Raw genomic sequence first — 13868 nt, 5'->3', positions numbered from 1 at the left:
CGTCTGATCTCTTGACTGCTACTTCCGCGAGTGTTGATAGTTGATCCAAGAAGAATGAAGTCCTTGACAACTTCAATCTTTTCTCCATTGATAACAATGTTGTTTATTGGTCCAGTGGTGAGGATTTTTGTTTAGGAAAAAAAAAAAATTCAGGGAGAAAAACCCTCTGTATGTATGAACCAAAAAATTCATTTTGGTTAGGAAAAAAAAAAATTCAGGGAGGAAAAACCCTCTGTATGTATGAACATAAATAGGACTGGACAGATGTGCCCTGTCAGGGGTAGAACTAGGAATGGAGTAGGGATGGTCTAACACACCTGTTTTTGTATACTTGGGCATAAACTGATTTGTATATTACTTTTATAACTTATAAAAGCTTGTTTTGCTTTTTGGTTATGGCAAATTGGGAGATATCACGTGTACATCTGAAATGCTTCAGTGTACACATGAGCCTGGCACTGATTTGCTCTGGCTGTTAGAACCCTTTCCTGGCTGGGCAAGCCAGGGAAGCTCTCCCAAGGAGCCCCTCTGAGGGTTATGATGGTCACAGCAACTCTGGGTCAGAGGGGGAAGTGATCTATCCAGCAGAAGACCCCAGAGTTTAATGGGCAGCTGCAAATATGTGAGGCCTTCAGGCTAGAAGTGGGCTCAGAACAATCTTTGTTCAGATGAGAGAAGTCCAAGGGAAATGATTTGTCCAAGGTCACCTGCGCGCCTGACCAGGGGGCCCAACTCCTGGCTCAGTACCTTTTCTTTTTCCTACATGTAAAAAACAACATGCCCACATTACACAGAGTCTGCAGCAAGGAAAACCAGCATCTACCATACTGCCTTCTTCTCCTACTCGACACTGTGCCATTTAGAAACCATTTTTCCTCCTCAAACATAAAGTTGTAGATGTTTCCAGGCTGCTCTGTTTCTCTGCAATCCCTAACAACCAAGTACCATTCCCTGTAGTGGACACAGCAGTACTGCTTTCCCTAGTCCCTACTGCTGGACACTGTCGTCTCTTCCAAATGTTGGCTAGTATAATCAATACAGCAATAGGCATCTTTGCATATCAGAACATTCTTGTCGAACCAATTATTTCCTCTGGGCAGAATCTGCAACAGTCTCACTGGTTCAGGGAAGATGGTGAACATATTGTAGCTGTTGTTGTTAAGTGCCGTCAAGTTGGTTTCGACCCATAGCGACCCTGTATAGGGTTTCCGAGGAGTGACTGGTGAGCTTGAACCCCTGACCTTCTGGTTCAAACGACTTTGCAGTCTGGAGCATTAAGCCACTATGCCACACCAGGACTCCTGAATCTTGTCAGGAAGTGGGTGAATTCTGGACCCAGAGCACCTGGGTTCAGATCCTGGCTCGTCTGCTTGCTAATCATGTGATCTTGAGACAGCTATCTATCCAGTTCATCCTCAGGTTTCCCCATTGCTACAATGGGGACTTTTATAGGGCTGATGTGAGAATTAAACCAGTTGGAATACATAGAGTTCAGAGTACAGTTAGTCAAAATATGTTAGCTGCCATTTTTACCACCTGCTCTTCACTCAGGCATTGCAGGCTAATGCGCCGGACTGCAAAGTGGTTTGAACCACAGGTCGGTGGTTCAAGCTCACCATTCGCTCCTTGGAAACCCTACACAGGGTCACTATGGGTTGGAATCAATTCGATGGCACTTAACAACAACAACAACATTCATTCAGTAAAAATGTATGCGTGCTTACCAAGCTAGGCACTAATTATTATCATGCACAACAGTTTCCAAAAGGGGCTTGCTAACTGGCATTATCACTAGTATGTACAAGGTATCAATTTCAGCATTGGATAATGTTAGTTTTGTCACACACACACGAAAATTAGCAAGGTTGTGCATGAACTTTTTTCATTCTGATATCACGTGAGGCACAGTGGTATTCTTCCAGTATTAACCTCCTCTGTGAGGGTCTCTGTGGAGTGTTGGGAGTGCAGTGGATAACAGTGCTCAGCAGTTAACTGAAAAGTCAGCAGTTCGAACCACCAGCTGCTCTGTGGGAGAGAACTACGGCAAGATATCTGCTCCTGTAAAGACTGACAGCCTGGGAAACCCTATGGGGCCGTTCTGCTCTATCCTCTCGGGTTGCTACAGCTTGGAATCGATTTGGTGGCAGTGGGTTTGGTTTGGGTCTGGGTGGAGGTCATCACTGTGCATGAGAAGTAGCCTTGAAAGGAAGGAGATGGCACTAAAAATTACCTGAGTCTCATTATCATTTATAATATGCACAGTGGCCTCTACCCTTCATCTTTAGAAAAACAGTATCCCAAGGCCACGAGGAAGGCCAGTGGGGACACTCTGTTTCCTTGCCTACATTCCGTCTTAGCAGTTTGGGTAAACCTGGTTCACCAGCTTACCATGGGGCCTTAGTATAATCTGGACATATAGGGCTATTCGGGTCTCCCATGAGGGTCGGGACGTGATAGGACTGTCCCGATACCCCAGCTCTCCAACACAAAGTCATTGAGCTAGCATACCCAAAAGTATCTAGGCCTGCCTAGATAAAAAGATTTTATCTGCATGTTGGTAAGGGAAGTGACTTGCCTAAGGTCACTTAGCTAATTTAAGTCACAGGAAGTCTCAGAGACGCCCTGATGGTGCAGATGGTTAAGTATTGGGCTGATGACCACAAGGTCTGTGGTTCAAACCCACCAGTCACTCCATGGAAGGAAAATAAGCTGGCTGTTCCCACAAAGACTGACAGTCTCGGAACACTGCAACAGTTCCACAGTTTCCTACTGGGTTGCTATGGGTTGGGACGGACTCCACAGCAGTGGGTCTGCTTTATTTTTTGTTCATTTGGAAGTCTCCTCACTCCTGCTTGGGTCTCCATCCACAGCTTCACACTCACCATGGCAATGGGGCGGCCAAAGTCCAGAAGCCAGTTCTGCAGAGTGAAGTAGAACCAGAGGTCAAGGTGGAAGGGAGCCGTGCGGGCAGCCTCATCAGCCTTGACAGAGCCATGTCTGGAAAGGAAGCACACCAGAAGGTCAGTTCTCTTCTTCCCATGGGAATCCTTCCCGAGGGATGAGCTAGAGAGGGCTGGGGAAAAGGATTCTTGCGGGAGATACTACGGTCTGACCCTTTGGGCTTCATGAAGAAATAGCCCAATAGGGATGTAAGAATTGTCGGACTCTCCTCCACGGGATGATGGGAAAAATAAAAAAGCAGCAAAGGCTACCAATGCAGCTGAAAACTGTAAAAACATGATGAAGATGACAGCAGCTAACTGTGCTGGACACTTAACTATGTCCAGGCACTGTTTTTAGTCCCCTCCATATAAAATCTCAGCTACCACTTTTAATCCTTACAGAACCCTATGAGGTTAGAATATGACTGATTTTACAAGTGAGAAAAACTGAGGCCCAAGAGTAACTTGCCCAGGGTCTCATGGAGGAGGATTTGGACCTAAAGGTTTAGGTTCCCTGAGCTTGTACTGTGAAGTTCTATCATACCATGGTGCCCAGTGTTTATGGGATGGGCATGTGACCTCAGATACACCAATCAGAGCCCTCCAGTGAGATCTTCCATATAGAGACTTGGTTATCAAAAGAAGAAAACTTGTCCACAGAGAAAGAAGCCAGCAGGGACAAGCTGATGAGAGATATGGCAAAAAATGGAACGCCCCCGACAACACATTTGGGTGCCTGTCCCTCCTACAAAGCAGTCTGCCATCTGGGAACAGCTAATTTGACAGTTGAAGATGAGGAGGCTTAGATGGGTAAGTGATTTAGCAGTGACCACTCCTTCTGTCTATCTGGGTCACAGGGAGGGTCTGTGATGCAGGCTGGCCCAGTGGGACCCTTCTAACTGGAGCTGGCTTTAGGGATGTAAGCCCAGAGCAGCCTGTGGCCAAGGATCCCATCTCAAGGAATAGTCAGGGGACAATCAAGCATCTTTGAGGAAAGAATCAGGATGGAAGTGGCCCTGACAGGGTTCAAGTTCCCAGCCTCTCCAAGGGCAGTGGCTGCTCACATGAGCCAATACACTTCCTGTTGCTAAGGATGTTGCAGTTCATACTGGATTTCTGTCGCTTGCAACTGAAGAGTTCTGACAACACAGAATTGAAGCCCAGGTCTACCTGCATTCAAAGCCTGTGCTGGTAACAGCTCACTATTCTGCTTCAGTTGTTACCGTAAACCAAGTGGCCTGTGTTAGAAAGACGTCAGTGTAGCCCAGAACAGTACACAAAGGCTGCCTGAAGGAAGGCAATCCTGAAGTATGGCAGGGTGCATTTACCTACGCAGAAGCAGCAAGAAAGCAGGAGCAAGGGGTGGAGGTCAAAGTGCAGAAAGGCACTGCATGGAGTTGACATGCCTGGCTTAACTGGAGGGAGAAGAAAGAGGGACCTGGCAGGATGGTCAGAACCATGAGGACTTCTCCAGGGCCTGAGATGAGCGGCCACCATGACCCTTCCCATGAATGACTGCCATGGGTTGAATTGAGCCCTGGTGTGGTGCTGTGGGTTAATGTGCCAGACTGCAAAGCTGTTTGAACTGCAAGGTTCAAACTCACCAGTTGCTCCTCGGAAACCCTATATAGGGTCGCTATGGGTCGGAACCAACTTGATGGCACTTAACAACAAGAACAACAACACAATATCTGTCAGCTTGTCTGACCCATGATTCTGTGCTGTGGCCTTTATAGGATGATTCCCAGGATGTGATCTGGTGTGATAAAAAAGGATGAAGGGTGGGTGGCAATACCTGATCCAATGTAAGGGAGTTTCCCAGGGCCCGTCTGCAACACCTTGTATCTTAGGCAAGAGAAGTAATAAGAGAAAGAGGGATCCTGGTGTGATGCTTTACAATAAGCACTGGACTACTAACCACAAGGTTGGTAGTTCTAACTCAGCAGCTGCTCCTTGTACACTCTATACAGGGCTACTATGAGTCACAGATGACTAGATGACACTTAACAACAACTACCGTCAAGAAGGGAGAGGCATATGTCCTGCGGCACTGGTGCCCCTGCACAAGGAAGCACCTAGATCCAGGGACAGAATGATACCACGTCATATGGGCATTTCCACGGAATGCTGGGCCTGCAGATGCTGGAAGGACACGAGGACCTTGCTCCAAGCTCGTGCCATGAACTTGGACATCAGCCTCCTGAACATTTCTGTTTGTTAAAGCCACCCACTGTGGCATTTCTGTTACAGCAGCAATAGAGAACTAAGACAGTGACCATTTTTAGGGCAAGTCCTCAAAAAAACAGACAATGATAACGTCCAGGCTCATAGGACCTAGATGGAGAAGGGGAGAACCCTCCCCTTCGGTCTAGAAACTCCCAAAATGGGCACACTGTGGGATGTTTGGAATTAAATTCATTCAAGGGCTTTTGAAGACCTAGAGAGGCACTTGGAAGTGGGTCCCTGGAAGCTGCAGGATCTAGGCCCACCTGTTAGATGCTCAGTAACGATTTCCTCCTTTACCTTAGGAGGGGTCTCTGTCATTAGTCCAGTCTAGGTGGGCAAGGCAGGGAAAAAGGCAAGCAAAGGGCAGATATTTAGCTTGGGAATCAAGATTTATCAGCATCTGACTGGTTTTCTTCTACTAAGACCCTGACTCTGGGAGACAAGTCAGGGAGGGGAAAGGCATTTTCTTCTCCAGCCCTGTCCTGACCTGGGGATGAGCAACCTCCAGCCTGTCCCACATTTCTGACTCCACACACCGCTGAGAACAACAGTGAAAGCTGAGACAGGTTGCTTTTCTCTCCTCACAGCTCTACAAGCCTACCACATGGGGGAGCTGATGGCACTCAGGCATTTGAGGCAGTGAGCGGCATCTGCAGGCTTGCCTGGCAGAAAAGGAAGGGGTCTTATCCTAGGGGAGTGGAACCACCCACTGATGGGAACACTGTTGTTAAGTGCTGTGGAGTCCATTCTGACTCATAGCGACCCTGTTTAGGGTTCCGAAGGCTGGTGGGTTTGAACCGCCAACCTTGAGGTTACCAGTCCAGTGCTTATTCTACAGTGCCACATCAAGAATCTGGACGGGAATACTGTTGTTGTTAAGTGCTGAGTCGGTTCAGACCCATAGCAACCCTGTAGAGGGTTTCTGAGGAGGAGCAACTGGTGAGCTTGACCGTTGACCTTACAGTTCAAACCAACTTTGCTGTCCAGCGCATTAACCCACAGCACCATATCTGAACACCAGAAGGACTGATTTTGATTCCTTTTAAAGAACATCTATAAACTACTGACTTGATGGAAAGTTTGAATTTAAAAAATGAGGAAATGGAGACAAATCATGAAAGAGAGAGAGAAAATAAAAGCAATGAGAAACTCCAGGAAAAACAAAAGCAAGTGTAATCATTAAACAGCTTGGCTCTCTAAGGAACTCGATTTGCAGGGCTAAAATAATAGTTGTCGAGTTGATTCTGACTCATAGTGACCATACAGGACAGACAGAACTGCTCAGAGGGCCTCCAAGGTTTAAGTCTTCAGACTACCTAATCTTTTGCCCATGGAACAGCGGGTAGAGTGCAACAGCTGACCTTTCACAGTTAGCAGCTGATAGTTTTACCACACTGCCTCCAAGGCTCCTTCAAATAATGTAAATATTGTACAATGGTTTTCCATGCTTAGAACCAACCCACAGACAAAATATGTAAGACAATTATAGTTATGGAACAGCAGAAAAATATTATCAACATTGACAACCTGAAAGTAAAAATACTGATAACAGGAGCTGAGGAAAAGGTGAAGAAAGCTAAAGGTTAAGAGTAGAGCTTTAATACCACCTGTCTAAAGGTACGGGAAGAGTCCTGGCGTGGCGCTGTGGTTTAATGCACTGGGCTGCAAAGTTGCTTCGAACTGCAAGGTCAGCGATTCAAGCTCACCAACTGCTCCTTGGAAACCATATACATGGTTGCTATGGGTCAGAACCAACTCGATGGCACTTAACAACAACAAATAATGTATGAAGTCCTGGTGTGGCACTGTGGATAAATGTGCTGGACTGCAAAATCAGTTTGAACTGCAAGGTTGGCAGTTCAAGTTTACCAGCTGCTCTTTGGATACCCTATACAGGTTCGCTATGGGTCAGAACCGACTCAACGGCACTAAACAACAATAACAAAAGTAGGCAATCAAAAGATACTGCCTATAGCAGCTGACCAAAAAATGGTTTACGTACATCCTCTAAAGTTAAAAAAGTTCATTGTTACGGATTGAATTGTACACCTGAAAAATTTACGTTGAAGTTTTAATTCCTGGTATGTGAAGATGGCAGTTTCTGGAAATAGGGTATCTGAAGATGTTATCAGTTAACATGAGATTATAGGGAACAGAGTGAGTCCTAGTCCAATTGGAGAGGTGTCCTATAAAGATACAGAGAGAGAAACGGGGACGTTAGCCATGTGAGGGTAGATCTACAAGTCAGGGAATGCCTGGGTGACCAGAAAGGACACGGAAGGGTATTCTCCTATAGCAGACAGAGATAGCATGGCCCTGCTCACATCCTGAATTCCAACTCCTAGCTTCTAGAACTTTAAGACAAGAAATTTCTGTTCTTTTAAGCCACGCTGTTTGTTATAGCAGTTTAGGACACTAATAATCAACAAATAAACTAAAAATGGTGTTAAAAAAACACACCCGTCTTGGCAAGGTGGAGGAGATATCCAAAACCAAGCCTGCTATTGTTAAATGAATTTCAGCTCACAGAGCGGAGCAGAACCGCCCACAGGTTGCCAAGGCTGTGCACCGTTACAGAAGCAAAGTGCCACATCTTTCTCCTGAGGAGTGGCTGATGGCTTCAAGCTGACCCCTTCAGTTAGCAGTGAGTGCTTAAACCCAGGCAGGGCTCCTGGGGGAGGCATAAATGAGGCAAATTACAGCAGGAAGTCAGTAGGTCACATAAACTCTGAAATAGTAGCTGAGTGTAGCATTCAGGACCATGGACTCTCTAGACTGCCTGGGTTTATGTCGCACCTCTGTTGCTAATCAGAGCTCGAGCAACTATTTAATCTTCTTGGGTCTCAGTGTCTTCATCTGTAGAATGGGGACTATGGATCTTGCCTCGAGGGTTGAGATGAGTTAATATAAATAAAGAGATCAAAAGCACTATATGGTGTTGGTTATTATTCTAAGCCTGGTGGTGGTTGTGTGCCATTGAGTCAGTTCCAACTCACAGAGGCCCTGTGTAGGGTTTCCGAGACTGTAAATCTTTATGGGAACAGAAAGCCTCATCTTTTTCCTACTGAGTAGATTCTAACTACTGACCTTGAGTTAGTAGCTCAACAGAACTCCACTACACACTGTTGTTGTTAAATGCCATCAACTCAGTTCTAATTCATAGCAACCCAATCTTGTGGTCCAGTGCTTATAACATAGTGCCGCACCAGGACTCTATAGGGTGGTGGTTATGTACCATGGTGTCAGTTCCAACGCATGGCGACCCTGTAGAAGGTTTCCGAGGCTGTAAATCTTTACTGCAGCAGAAAGCCTCATCTTTCTCCCACGGAACGGCTGGTAGTTTCGAACTGCTGACCTTGAGGTTAGCAGCCCGACTCATTACCACTACGCTACCAGAGCTCCATTATTATAAGCCTATTATTTCAACATATGAACAGCTGGTGCCGCACTGTAGGATCAAAACTGGACAGTGAACCACAAGGCTGGTGGTTCAAATGCACCAGTTACTCCTTGGAAACTCTGTATAGGATTGTTATGAATCAGAACGGATTTGATGGCACTTACCAACAACAATGAGGGCAGAGGGCGGTTGCTTTTTACTCTATGGCTTCTGTGTGATTTGAGTGAACCATGAGCAGGTATTACTTACAATGTATTACAATGCACTGAAGGCACTGGTGAAAAACCAGCCTTCAGGCTTTGTCTAAATACAAACTGAAATGTTTTAACCAACTGATACAGCACTGGAGGCACACACATGTCTATGTCACGAAATTTGGAAGGCAGCTTACCCAGCCAACCAATTAGAAAAGATCGCTATTTGTGTCCATTCCAAAGAAAGGTAACCCAATGGATGTGGAAATCATTGATCAGTACCTTTAATATCACATGTAGTAAAATTTCACTGAAGATACGTAAAAAAGGATTGCAGTAGTATACCAACAGGGAGCTGCCAGAAATTCAAGCCGAATTCTGAAGAGGATGCGCACCGAGGAACATCGTGTTTGATGTCAGATAGAACTTATACGACAAGGATGTTTACTTGTGTTTTACTGACTATGCAAAGGCATTCAGCTGTGTAGATCATAACAAACTATGAATAACATTGTGAAGAAGGGGTAGTCCAGACCACTTAATTGTGCTCATGAGGAACCTGTAAACAGACCAAGGGGCAATCATTTGAATAGAACAAGGGGATACTGAATGGTTTAAGATCAGCAAAAAAGTGGGTCAAGGTTGTATCCCTTTCATCAGACTCATTCAATCTATATGCTGAGCAAATAATCCAAGAAACTGGATTCTATGCAGAAGAGCATGGTGGCTGGATTGAAGGAACAGTCATTAACAACCTGCGCGAAGCAGGTGACACAGCTTTACTTACTGAAAGTGAAGAGGAATTAAAATACTTACTGATGAAGATCAAAGACTACAGCCTGCAGTATGAATTCCACCTCCATGTAAAGAAAACAGAAGGCCTCATAATTGGCCCAATAAATAACATCATGATCAATGGAGAAAAGACTGAAGTTGTCAGAGACTTCCATTTACTTGTATGCACTATCAATGCTCACTGAAGCAGCCAGTCAAGAAACCAAAAAACATATGACATTAGGCATATCTGCTGCAAAAACCTCTTTAAAGTGCTCAAGAATAAAGATACCATTTTGAGGATGAAGATGCGTCTGACCCAAGCCATGGTATTTTCAACTTCCTCATCTCATGTGAAAGCTGGATGATGAATAAGGAAGACCAGAAAAGAACTGATGCATTTGAATTGTGGTGCTGGAGAAGAATATTGAAAAAGCAACAAATCTTAGAAATATCGCCAAAATGTTCCTCAGAAGTGAGGCTGCGGAGACTTTCTCTCTTGTATACTGTGACCGTATTATCACAAGGGATGTTTCCAGGCAAGGACATCATGCATGGAAAAGGGGAGGGTCAGCGAAAAGGAGGAAAACCCCCCAAACAAGATGGACTGACACATGGACAGCAGCAATGGGCTCACAGATTAACACTTGTGAGGATGGCAGAGGGTCACTATAAGCCAGAACGGACCTGACAGCACTTAACAACATTAATTATAGTATGAGAAACTGTCTGACAGAGCATCTGGAAGCTCGCGAGGTCTCGAGTGCCCTGTCATTAAGGGAATGTACACAAAGCACAGATGTAGTGAGGAAATACAAGCAAGATGATTCGCCCCAATGTTGAGCAGCAATGATACGGGGGATGGGCCCAGAAACACCCACTGGGGGAGGAGCAGAAACATCCTGGGAGATAGCCCCTCACACCATTTCCCCTTCCTGGAAGACACACTGGCTGGTGGGGAGCTCATGAAAAAGCAAAGAGGGACATCATTTGCTGGCAGCCAAGATGGAGTAACAAGAACAGACACCAGATGTCAGAACCCCGGAGTGTATCTTGCTAGCACATCAGAATGTTTGTGGGCCTCTGTTCCCTCATCTGGACAGTGGAAGTATTACCTGGCAGCTCACTGGGGGGGGGAGGGGGGGGGCTGTGAAGACTGAGGAAGATGAAGAACAAGGAAGCCCCATGTGCATGAGACAAAGTGGTGACCATATCTGATCACCACAGCCTGTTCTAATCAGGGTGCCACAGTTCAGGGCAGACTCCCAACTTGATGAGGATGCAGAGCAGACAAGTCGCTTCATCAGAGGCTCCCTGTTAGAAAAGAGTTGGCAAGTAGGCTGGGGCCTCCTTGGAAGAGACAGAAGGCCACAGGGCAAGTGCTGTAGCACAGTCTGAGGTGAGACTTGTCCTAGGCAGTCTCCGTAGCTCATCTGAGCCAGCTTCCTCCTCAGGAAAAGACCTCATAGGGGAGGTAAGACTCAAATGATTTATTGTCTGTTGTTAAGTGCCGTGGAATCATTTTCGAAGGAGCAGCTGGTGGGTATGAACCACTAACTTTAAGTTAGCAGTCCAGCACTTTATCCTATTGTGCTGCACCAAAATATATTGTATATTGTTTCGTTGTTAAGTGGTATCAAGTTGGTTCTAAGTCTTAGAAACCCTGCATAGGGTTTCAGAGGAGCAACTGGTTGGTTTGAATTGCTGACCTTGCGATTAGCAGTCCAGCACTTATCTAATAGGGCCACATCAGGACTCCAGTACACAGTATATACTCAGCAAATTGTCTCAAGGGAAAAAGAAAATAGGACACAGTCCTTAGGTCCACATTTCCCTCAGTAGCAGAACAAGCTACCCTCAGCGTAGCCTCTCAGACACCTCACTTCATCCCAAATCACAAACCTCTTAAAACTGGCTCTAAGCACCAAAAGAAACCAAACCTATCAGTCATTCCAGTTCAGAGTAATCCGACAGGACAGAGGGGTGCCCAAGGCTGTAAATCTTTATAGAAGCAGACTGCCAATCTTTCTCATGGGTGGGTTTGAACCACCAACTTTTGGTGAGCAGCTGAGTAATCACTGCATCACTAGAGCTCCCGGCACTAAGCACACCAGTGATCAGACACCTTCCATGGCTCTTCAGTGCTCTAGCAATAAAAACTGCATCCTTTAATGAGCTACTGGGGCCTCGCTCTAGACCCAGCCTGCCGCCGTTATAGACAATCAGTCGGAGCCACTTTCCTTTAAACCCACAAAGTTCCAGGACCACCACAACTCTTCACCTTCCCCAGAAGTTCTCCTGAGCTGCAACAGCTTTTCTTCCCTCAAGTGCAATTTCCTCCAGGAAGCCTTCAAGGACTGTCCCTCCCAGCCCCTGCAAGATTAGAAGTGCCACACCTGAGATGCTGGATGCATGAGATGGAAACAAAAGAGAGGGAAAGTTTAAGTGTCTCTTGTTCAGCCCCGTCCCCTTCCAACTAAAGTAACTTCTTCCTCTTGGTGAGAGGCTAGAAAAGGAATTATGAGAGAAACGTCGTTTTTCATTGCTTCTGGGGGGAGGGGAGGGAAGGCGAGAGCCACCCTTCTCCACCGTCTCTTTCTTTACATTCCCACCTTCTTGGGCTCCCTCTGCGCAGGAATAGAGCCTACTGATGAACAGTAGAATTTCAGTTTCATTCAGGGCGGGAGGGACCCCGAGACTTGGTGGTGGCACCCGGAGTTCACAGATCTGTTAGGGGCCTGGGTAAGCTAAATTGTCCTCTGGGCACGCATTCGCCCACCCCAAATTCTACCTCTCTGTGGGCGGCCCATCACCTGAGGATCTATAAGAATCTATAAGAATCACCGGGGGTCTCGATGATCTTGATTATGATTCAGTGTATGTATCCTGATGGAAAGGCAGAGCTCACCAGGGAATCCAGGCCAGAACGGAACCCAGATTGGGCACAGGTGAGTGGGCGATCAGGGCAGGAAAGACCGACCTGGCCCAGCCCGGGTCCCGCTCCACCCGGGGCCCAGCCGCACAGGATGGTCCCAGAGGAGGCCCTGGCCCAGTCACGTGGGGGGACGCGTTCCCAGGCGCTGGCCCCTCCCCCGGCGTCCCGCGCCCACCTAGTCTGCAGGAAGTAGGCGCCCGACTGCGCGCCCGGGGCTCCCGCTGCGCCCGGGTGCTGCCGCCTCCGCGCCGCTGCTTCCATGGTTGCCCCGCTCTCCACCTGGCTGGGCCCTAGGCCCAGTTTTTCCGAGGCAGAGACGGGTTCCGCCTGCCCGTGGCCGGGACTACAAATACGAAGCGCGGGGCGGGCCGGCAGCAGAACGCCCCGCCCCGAGAGGCTCCGGCCAGGCCCAGGGCACGGCCCGGGAAGGGGCGTGGCAATCGGAGGGAGGCAGGGCGAAGGGAGGAGGGGCGATTGCGGCCCGGACGGCGGAAGGGTACGAGAGCTTGCGCGCGCAACACATGCGAGTATTTGGGGGCGGGGCGTTTCTGAGGTACACGTTTTGGGGTGATCCGCGAAAATTTGTCTAGGCTAAGATTTTCATAATCTATACAGCCTTAGAAACCCAAATAGGGTTGCTTAGTGGCTGAGGGTTAGTAGAGTTTCCAAGAAGCTCTGGTACATAAAGAGTTAAGCATTTAACTTCTAGCTGGAAACTTGTCAGTTCGAACCAACCCAGCCGTTTTGAGGCAGAGACCTGGAGATGTGCTACAGGGCAGATCTACTTTGTTATGTGAAATCATCAAGAGCTGGAACTGAATTGACTCAACGGCACCCAACAATCAAACCCAGCCCACTGCTAGAGTTAATTCCGACTCATAGCGACCCAATATAGGGTTCCCCAGACTCTAAATCTTAATGGGAACAGAGTCTCATCTTTATCCTGAGGAGCCGCTAGTAGATTTGAACTGTCGACCTTGCGGTTAGCAGCCCATGGCCTAACTCACAGCGCCACCAGGGCACCCAACAACAGATCTTGAAGATGGGGTGTGGGGGAGGTGCTCTTGATAAACTGTGTAAGGAGAAAGGTTCAGAGTATGTGCGAGCAGACACGTGGAGGGAGTGGGTGCAGAAGAGTCCCTTGGAAGACGGACATCAGGCATCCGTCATGCAAACACCCCAAATGAGGAAGAGTATTCCCGGCAGAGGGACCAGCCAGCATGGAGGCTCCACAACCGCACTGAGGTACGGAGGAAGAGAAGAAGCGCAGTGAGCGTATTAGGAGGGAGAGCAACAAGAGTTGACTTGGGAGAGGTGCAGGTGCTGGAGGGCCTTAATCCTGAGAACATTGATGAAGCAGCTAAAGGGTTTAGGGCAAAGAAGTGGTAGTGTGCCGT

The 13868-nt window shown here is 47.4% G+C and overlaps 1 protein-coding gene across 1 annotated transcript in view; it reads right to left on the bottom strand.

Annotated features, from left to right (window-relative positions):
• Window positions 1-12732, bottom strand: part of CLN6 (ceroid-lipofuscinosis, neuronal 6, late infantile, variant) — a 19185-nt gene extending 6453 nt beyond the window's left edge. The window contains exons 1-2 of the mRNA XM_006866556.1: window positions 12647-12732; window positions 2883-2997 (exon numbers count right to left, since the gene is read on the bottom strand). Of these exons, the coding sequence (XP_006866618.1) occupies window positions 2883-2997; window positions 12647-12732 (201 nt within the window). The remainder of the gene's footprint in view (window positions 1-2882; window positions 2998-12646) is intronic.
• Between the last annotated feature and the right edge of the window lie 1136 nt (window positions 12733-13868).

The sequence above is a fragment of the Chrysochloris asiatica genome, unplaced genomic scaffold (assembly GCF_000296735.1).
Source record: "Chrysochloris asiatica unplaced genomic scaffold, ChrAsi1.0 scaffold00092, whole genome shotgun sequence".
Classification (NCBI taxonomy): Eukaryota; Metazoa; Chordata; class Mammalia; order Afrosoricida; family Chrysochloridae; genus Chrysochloris; species Chrysochloris asiatica.
This window is presented reverse-complemented; position numbering and strand designations above follow the sequence as displayed.